This window comes from Macrobrachium nipponense, chromosome 3 (genome assembly GCF_015104395.2).
Source record: "Macrobrachium nipponense isolate FS-2020 chromosome 3, ASM1510439v2, whole genome shotgun sequence".
Lineage (NCBI taxonomy): Eukaryota > Metazoa > Arthropoda > Malacostraca > Decapoda > Palaemonidae > Macrobrachium > Macrobrachium nipponense.
The window spans coordinates 140573349-140582345 of NC_087202.1; the positions used below are offsets into that span (position 1 = coordinate 140573349).

The following is an 8997-nucleotide window of genomic DNA, read 5'->3' on the forward strand; positions in this document are numbered from 1 at the left end:
CAAGTATAAACTAACCTAAGACAATGGAAAGCGCAGCTTCATCTTGTTGAAAAGATCTCGAATACAAAAACATTTGCAGAAAGAACATAGAGATGCCATTTAGATCAATACACCGCTGTTTTACCCTCAATGTCATCGGCTAGTGAAGTCTACAGCACCAATTACAATTAGAGAGAGGAGGATCTAACTTGGAATATAAAGCATGTGGCCGCGGCATAGGGAAGTTACGTAGCTGAGCTGATCTGTACTAGTTCTGGCATCTCTCTCTCTCTTTCTGCCTATCTATCTCTCTATCACCTATCCTCAACTGCCTGATCCTCACATACCGAGAACATAGCGCGGTGTCGGTCACTCAGTGTAGCGCCAACTGCCGGCCAAGGAAGAAGGTTCTCTCTGCTGGCTCGTTTCAGCGCCAGGTTGTATGGAACTTTAGCTACCTGGAAGTTTTCCTGTGCGACATTTAAGGAAACGCACTATACAGTTGTTGGATCAAGGGGAAATGTCTTCGTCCTTTTAAGGAAACCCACAGGATGGGATTAAATTCTCGCACATGCGGAGAGCGCGAAAGTATCTTGTGTTTCAGAATGAAGTCGTCCGAACTGACTCGTCTTGTCATGGAAGTCCGCAACAGACACAGATATTCCGATTAATATGCAAGTCAATAAATACCTTACGATCGCGATTCTCTTTGGAATCGGTGGGAGTACACATTACGCACAAGCATTCAGAAACATAACATTATGTGTGACCGGAGGAGGAAAACGGTTAAAGCGCTTATTGAAATGGGAACTGCTCTTCATTGGCATTATTACCTTTATTCGTTAACAGGGTTCGCTCTGACTGACGGTCCAGTGAGTAACATTATGTACTTTTGGTATACATCTAAACAAGGAAGGGAATGTGTACGTATATTCTTGCATATATATATATATATATATATATATGATTATGATATATATATATATATATATATATATATATATATATATATATTTATATGTGTGTGGGTGTGTACCTATTCACACAAGCATATATATATATATATATATATATATATATATATATATATATATATATATAGATATATATATAAAGTATATCATATAGTTCCGATTTTAGATGACGGTGACGAATTACAAGTTTAATTAACTGTCACCAATTATCAAATCCAAATCAAGAAAATATAGAGCAACATCAAGTGTTGGATGAGTTGAAGAGTCTTTGATTGTGAAAGCGACAGTTTCCTTTAACAAGAAAAACTTCATCCATCCATTTTTAATTCTCATTTCAAAGGAATTTATTAACATCCCACAATTTGTTCGTGCATCTGTAAATATATAGTTTTTTTTATTTTATTTTGTGTGTAATGTTTTATTTATCGTTTTTTTGTGGTTCGTGGGACTATGGTGGTTCCAAGAGATTTGGAATTATTTATTTATTTTCACTTAAAATTTCTTCTTCTTTAAATGCGATTCTCTAAAAATATTATTCTCATTTAATTCATTTTATGCATATAGATATTTCTAAAAAACATTTAACTTAATTATTTTTTCATTGCTGCATACACCTTGCTAGCATATTTATTTTCCCTGTCTATGTGCATCATTATTTTTATGGTGAAAGTCGTTGGAATGAGATAACATTACGTTGATATATTTTACTGAGCTGGAAAATTATATATAGCAGTATATAAAACAATTAGTAATTTGTCCCATTAAAAAACTAGTTTACATAAAGATATCGATATTCATACTGCAATTTAGTACACAACTACTGTTTTTTCTAATAACTATCTCCTCTGTCTGTACTTCCCATTGTCTACTGTTACTTCGTTCGGGTGAACACCATATTTTTTTTTAAGCTTAAATGTTAAGTCAATGTGCCCTGAGGGCTTGTTCCATATGAATAGGGTTCATCTTCTGAATAATAATAATAATAATAATAATAATAATAATAATAATAATAATAATATAACACCAGTATCACAGAAACAAATAACTTGACATATGCAGGAGCAAGATTAGTAGCAGAACTGATGGGGATTCGAACACCAACACCACCAGCACAACCAACCCAACAGAAACCAAGACAGCAACCTCCTTGGAAAAGGCGCCTGGAAAAGCAAATCATGGTGATGAGATCTGACTTGAGTAAACTGAAAGAGATGGCAGAAAAAAGGCTAAGAAGCAAGAAAACAAGGGAGGATCTCAACGAGAAATACAAAGTATAAGAGAGGGGACTAAACAAACAACAATAGAGGCTTAAGGCCAAAGCACATAAGATCCAACGGTACATGAACAGGAATAAGGGATACCAACAGAACAAACTATTCGGAACCAACCAGAAAAGACTATACAGCCAACTAAGAGGGGAAGACAACCACCCAGAAATTCCTGAAGCCGAACCAAGTAAGAGACTCTGGGAAAACATATGGAGCAATCCGGTATCACACAACAAACATGCAACATGGCTCCAGGAAGTCAAGGAAGAAGAAACAGGGAGAATAAAACAAAGATTCACAGAGATCACGACAGGACACAGTCAGACACCAACTAAAGAAAATGCCAAACTGGAAAGCCCCAGGTCCCGATGAAGTCCATGGATACTGGCTCAAAAACTTCAAGGCCCTACACCCACGAATAGCAGAACAACTCCAGCATTGTATCTCAAATCACCAAGCACCCAAATGGATGACCACAGGAAGAACATCTTAGTACAAAAAGACAAGAGTAAGGGAAATATAGCCAGTAACTACAGGCCTATCACCTGTCTACCAATAATGTGGAAGTTACTACAGGTATCATCATGAAAGGCTATACAAACTACCTAGAGGAGACAAACACCATCCCCCACCAACAGAAAGGCTGCAGAAGGAAGTGTAGGGCACAAAGACCAGCTCCTGATAGACAAAATGAGTTAATGAAGAACAGTAGGAGAAGGAAAACCAACCTAAGCATGGCATGGATAGACTATAGAAAGCCTTCGACATGATACCACACACATGGCTAATAGAATGCTGAAAATATATAAGGGCAGAGGAAAACACCATCAGCTTCCTCAAAAATACAAAATGCGCAACTGGAATACAATACTTACAAAGCTCTGGAATAAGACTAGCAGAGGTTAATATCAGGAGAGGGATCTTCCAGGGCGACTCACTGTCCCCACTACTCTTCGTAGTAGCCATGATTCCCATGACAAAAGTACTACAGAAGATGGATGCCGGGTACCAACTCAAGAAAAGAGGCAACAGAATCAACCATCTGATGTTCATGGACGACATCAAGCTGTATGGTAAGAGCATCAAGGAAATAGATACCCTAATCCAGACCGTAAGGATTGTATCTGGGGACATCAGGATGGAGTTTGGAATAGAAAAATGCGCCTTAGTCAACATACAAAAAGGCAAAGTAACGAGAACTGAAGGGATAAAGCTACCAGATGGGAGCAACATCAAACACGTAGATGAGACGGGATACAAATACCTAGGAATAATGGAAGGAGGGGATATAAAACACCAAGAGATGAAGGACACAATCAGGAAAGAATATATGCAGAGACTCAAGGCGATACTCAAGTCAAAACTCAATGGCGGAAATATGATAAAAGCCATAAACACATGGGCAGTGCCAGTAATCAGATACAGCGCAGGAATAGTGGAATGGACGAAGGCAGAACTCCGCAGCATAGACCAGAAAACTAGGAAACAAGACCAATACACAGAGCACTACACCCAAGAGCAAATACGGACAGACTATACATAACACGAAAGGAAGGAGGGAGAGAGGACTACTAAGTATAGAGGACTGCGTCAATATCGAAAACAGAGCACTGGGGCAATATCTGAAAACCAGTGAAGACGAGTGGCTCAAGAGTGCATGGGAAAGAAGGACTAATAAAAGTAGACGAAGACCCCAGAAATATACAGATACAGGAGAATGACAGACAGAACAGAGGAATGGCACAACAAACCAATGCACGGACAATACATGAGACAGACTAAAGAACTAGCCAGCGATGACACATGGCAATGGCTACAGAGGGGAGAGCTAAAGAAGGAAACTGAAGGAATGATAACAGCGGCACAAGATCAGGCCCTAAGAACCAGATATGTTCAACGAACGATAGACGGAAATAACATCTCTGCCATATGTAGGAAGTGCAATACGATAAATGAAACCATAAACCACATAGCAAGCAAATGCCCGGCACTTGCACAGAACCAGTACAAAAAAAGGCATGATTCAGTAGCAAAAGCCCTCCACTGGAGCCTGTGCGAGAAACATCAGCTACCTTGCAGTAATAAGTGGTACGAGGCACCAACCTGAGGGAGTGATAGAAAACGATCAGGCAAAGATCCTCTGGGACTATGGTATCAGAACGGATAGGGTGATACGTGCAAACAGACCAGACGTGACGTTGATTGACAAAATCAAGAAGAAAGTATCACTCATTGATGTCGCAATACCATGGGACACCAGAGTTGAAGAGAAAGAGAGGGAAAAAATGGATAAGTATCAAGATCTGAAAATAGAAATAAGAAGGATATGGGATATGCCAATAGAAATCGTACCCATAATCATAGGAGCACTAGGCACGATCCCAAGATCCCTGAAAAGGAATCTATAGAAAAACTAGAGGCTGAAGTAGCTCCAGGACTAATGCAGAAGAGTGTGATCCTAGAAACGGCACACATAGTAAGAAAAGTGATGGGACTCCTAAGGAGGCAGGATGCAACCCGGAACCCCACACTATAAATACCACCCAGTCGAATTGGAGGACTGTGATAGAGCAAAAAAAAAAAAAAAAAAATAATAATAATAATAATAATAATAATAATAATAATAATAATAATAATAATAACTGCAGAAAAAATTCATGAAATTAAACATAAATTAATTTATTAGAAAACGCTTTTAATCACTCGATAAAAACAAGATTAAGTAGAACTTTCGAAGAATAATTTTCACGGTCTGCTAAAACGATAAAGTTGATGCCATCTCATTTAGAAAAGTAAACATCTGTCATCCTGAAACCGAAGAACATGACTTATTTTGACTCGCAAATTTCTACAAACGCCTTCCTTTCGATGGTTTAGGAGGAGGTAAAGGAGTTGTTTATTCAAGATAATTATCCAATCATTACATTTTTATATTTATCGTTATGCAACAGTCTCTCATGAGAACATTATCTTGAATGAGGACTAAGTGGAACAGTCACGTCCCTAAAAGAAGGAGACAAAATAAGACCTTTTTGCTCCTGTGTGAATCTTGATGCGTTATTAAAGAGACGCTGGAAATCCTTAAGCTTTTCAAGGAGGTGCTGTCCTCGGCTTCAGAGGAAATATAAATGAATGTAAACTGATATTCTCTCTGACGGGATGAGGACAGTAAGATTTTGAGTGTCTGTAGCAATACACCAAGATTTGCGCTAAAACGAAAAAGTTGTATCTTCTCTCTGGGATTGACTTATATAATTATTACTATACTGCTGCGAGAAATAAAAGAAACCTGCAGGTGTGAGTACATTTAAGTTCATTTTGCTGCATGGTATTCATTCATACAGAACTCTCTCTCTCTCTCTCTCTCTCTCTCTCTCTCTCTCTCTCTCTCTCCTATCGTAGCATGCACATCTATAATGAACTTTTTTATTTTTAGTTGTGCGAACTATACTTTCATCATTATACGCATATTTATCTATATATACATATGTGTAAGTATAGTATATATGTATATTATGCACATATACACAACCCCCACACATTATATAATATATATATATATATATATATATATATATATATATATATATATATATATATATATATAAATATATATAGTACGAACTCACTGTCAACAAAGATAAAGATCCTATAATATGTATACCGATAATCCACAACGAACATTACATAATCATGTCAATAATAAAACTATATTTAATGACAAATTCTCATTAAAGTGAGAAAAAAATTCCCGACAGCAATTAAAACCAAAACCTCACAAACCCACCTTCCTTAATCGGAGGTTCGTACATTCATTCTTTGGCAAGTGATAATGAGTTGCTTTTTCCCCGTGTAGAGAGCGGAGTTGATTCATTAAATCTTTCATTTATTCTTTTGCTATCAACCATTGCCGGCGCGACAGGGGACTGTAAGGGAGCGGAATGGACGAGAAAATTGGATATTGTTCATCGAGAGAGAGAGAGAGAGGGAGAGAGAGAGAGAGAGAGAGAGAGAGAGAGAGAGAGAGAGAGAAAGCGAATTTGATTATTAGAATTTTGACACTGAAAATGATTGAATAACAATAAAAGATGATTTCTAATCAGTTTTATAGAAGTCTAACCTTTTCTTCCATCTTTTATACATTCAAAAAGCACACACATATAAGCATAAACTGAGTATACAAACACACACACACACTTATATATATATATGCGTGTGTGTGTCACTTATTCATATGTGCCTTTTTTTTAATGTTAGCAAACGATGTTGAACCACAAATCTAGTCCAATATCCAATCCACCTAAGAATTTTTTTTAGTGGGCATGCACTGAACTTAATAAAATAGCATACGTGTATATGTACTGTACGAAATATGCATGTATGTGTATATATATACATATATGTATGTATGTATGTATGTATGATAGATGTTTGTGTGGGTAGTACAAGGTTTACAGTACATTTTCAGCGAAATTAATTTAGTGGCTGGGCAATTTATTTTTGTAGGTGGGTATTCGCCCACCCAGTTAACATATTACGTTTAGCTTCGTCCCCCACAGGATTCGAACCGTTGTATGGATTAGATATAACGACAAACAGTGACTTTGACCACCCGGCTATGAAGAGAGAGATAATTTGAAATCAACTCTGCTGTCGAATTCCTGTCCTGTGCTTAGAATCGACTGTGGCTTGGTCATGTCATGCGGACAGACGAAGATCATCACGTACAAGGGTTATTTATTAAGAGCATGGAGGCGGAGGGCGGGAGAAGCAGATGGAAGGCCAAAGTTTAGACGGAAGGATAAAATAGCAAATGACGTCGTCCGGGAGAAAGGTTTAAGAAGTCGGGATGCTCTGGACAGAGGAAGGTGGCGGAGGCTGATAGGAAACAGCGACCACAAGTAGCAATGGGCAAAGCTGAAGACAAAGGAGGAGGAGGAGACTTAGAATCGATAGCAGCCCAGATATCTCCACCTTGATGGGTGATTGGTCTCTGCGTAACAGCTGATATCTCTCTTCCTTGATATGCGGGCGCTTTAAGTCACTTCTAACGTCGTGTCCAAATCGGGAATCAGTTCGGATCCTGCCGAGAACGAGGCACTTGTCTATTCCAGTTCACCCTTGGGGCTTAAGTTGTGTGTGTGTGTGTGTGTGTGTGTGTGTGTGTGTGTTTCGATGTTTTGATGGCGCAATATCTTTCATTAAGTCTGTCTTTATTGAAGACGAAAAATATTTCAACTCAACTAAAGTGTGAAAATTACTTCAGGTCATCTGAAAGATTTGATTTTCATTACTTAATGTCAGTTGAGGCCAATTTCTTTATTTGCTGTATACTCGGGGAGCACTTCTCTGTACTATATTCTATACAACAGTACTGAGAAATTGACAGTTGTATACAAAAGGTTAGTGTGGATCATTATACTTCCAAAGGGAAAAATCAGTTAATCTAAACTTATTTTATTGATGTATGGACCAAGCAGATGTTCATGATTTTAAAATTCACCCAACGCTCCAACCGACACCTCTCTCTCTCTCTCTCTCTCTCTCTCTCTCTCTCTCTCTCTCTCTCTTCTGAATCTTGGATATACGGCCAACCCTATTACTTCCATTAGTAATTATTTTTTGCTTATTATCATTATCTTCATTATTATTTTAGAAATGATTCCTCTTTTGGGGTTGAAACGGCACACTTGATATACCGTTGTCGCAGGTCTGACTTCCTGGGCTATATAAGGAGCATATTAAAACTATGCCCAAGGGGAGCATTCTGTCTGTCACTTCAAGCGAATCCTATTATCACTATTCAGAGGACAAAGACCCCTATCCATATGGAACAAGCCCACAGGGGCCACTAACTTGAAATTCAAGCTTCCAAAGAACATGGTGTTCAATAAGGAGAAGTTAGCGGAAGCCAAGGGAAATACATAAAGAAGAGATCCCACTTATTAAAAATGACAAAATAAATGTTTTTTTCTCGTTCCTCGTCTTTAGTGAAGGTTAATATGTCGAAATATTTCGATGTCGTTCCGATGCATTATTTTTAGCCATGGCCAAGTTGTTTGGCTTTCAATTACAGACTAGAGCTGTCAGGGTTTAAAAGTATGTATAGTATACACACATACACGCACACACATATATATATGTATATATATATATGTGTATATATATATATATATATATATATATACTATATATATATATATATATATGTATGTATGTATGTATATGTATATATATATATATATATATATATATATATATATATACTATATATATATGTGTGTGTATGTATGTATGTATAAATATACATACTTTTAAATCCCGACAACTCTTAGTCTGTAATTGAAAGCCAAAACAACTTGGCCATGGCTAAAAATAATGCATCGGAACGACATCGAAATATATATATATATATATATATATATATATATATCTATATATATATATATATATATATATATATATATATATATTATATAATAAATATATATATATATATATATATATATATATATATATATATATATATATACATATCAATAGAGGGATCCACAGTAATATCCTTGTTTATCTAGATATAATATATTTATACAAAGCTTTGTATATATATTATATCTAGATAAACAAGGATATTAACTGTGGATCCCTCTATTGATTTCTTAGAAGTACGATACAGTATTTTTATATTGCATATATATATATACATACACACACACACACACACACACACACACACACACACACACACATATATATATATATATATATATATATAT

At 36.6% G+C, this 8997-nt stretch overlaps 1 protein-coding gene across 1 annotated transcript in view; it reads left to right on the top strand.

The window, feature by feature from the left end:
• The first annotated feature begins 413 nt into the window (after positions 1-413).
• Positions 414-8997, top strand: part of LOC135222543 (uncharacterized) — a 19519-nt gene continuing 10935 nt past the window's right edge. Inside the window, exon 1 of the mRNA XM_064260631.1 lies at positions 414-697. Coding sequence (XP_064116701.1) covers positions 652-697 — 46 coding nt within the window. The 5' untranslated portion in view covers positions 414-651. The remainder of the gene's footprint in view (positions 698-8997) is intronic.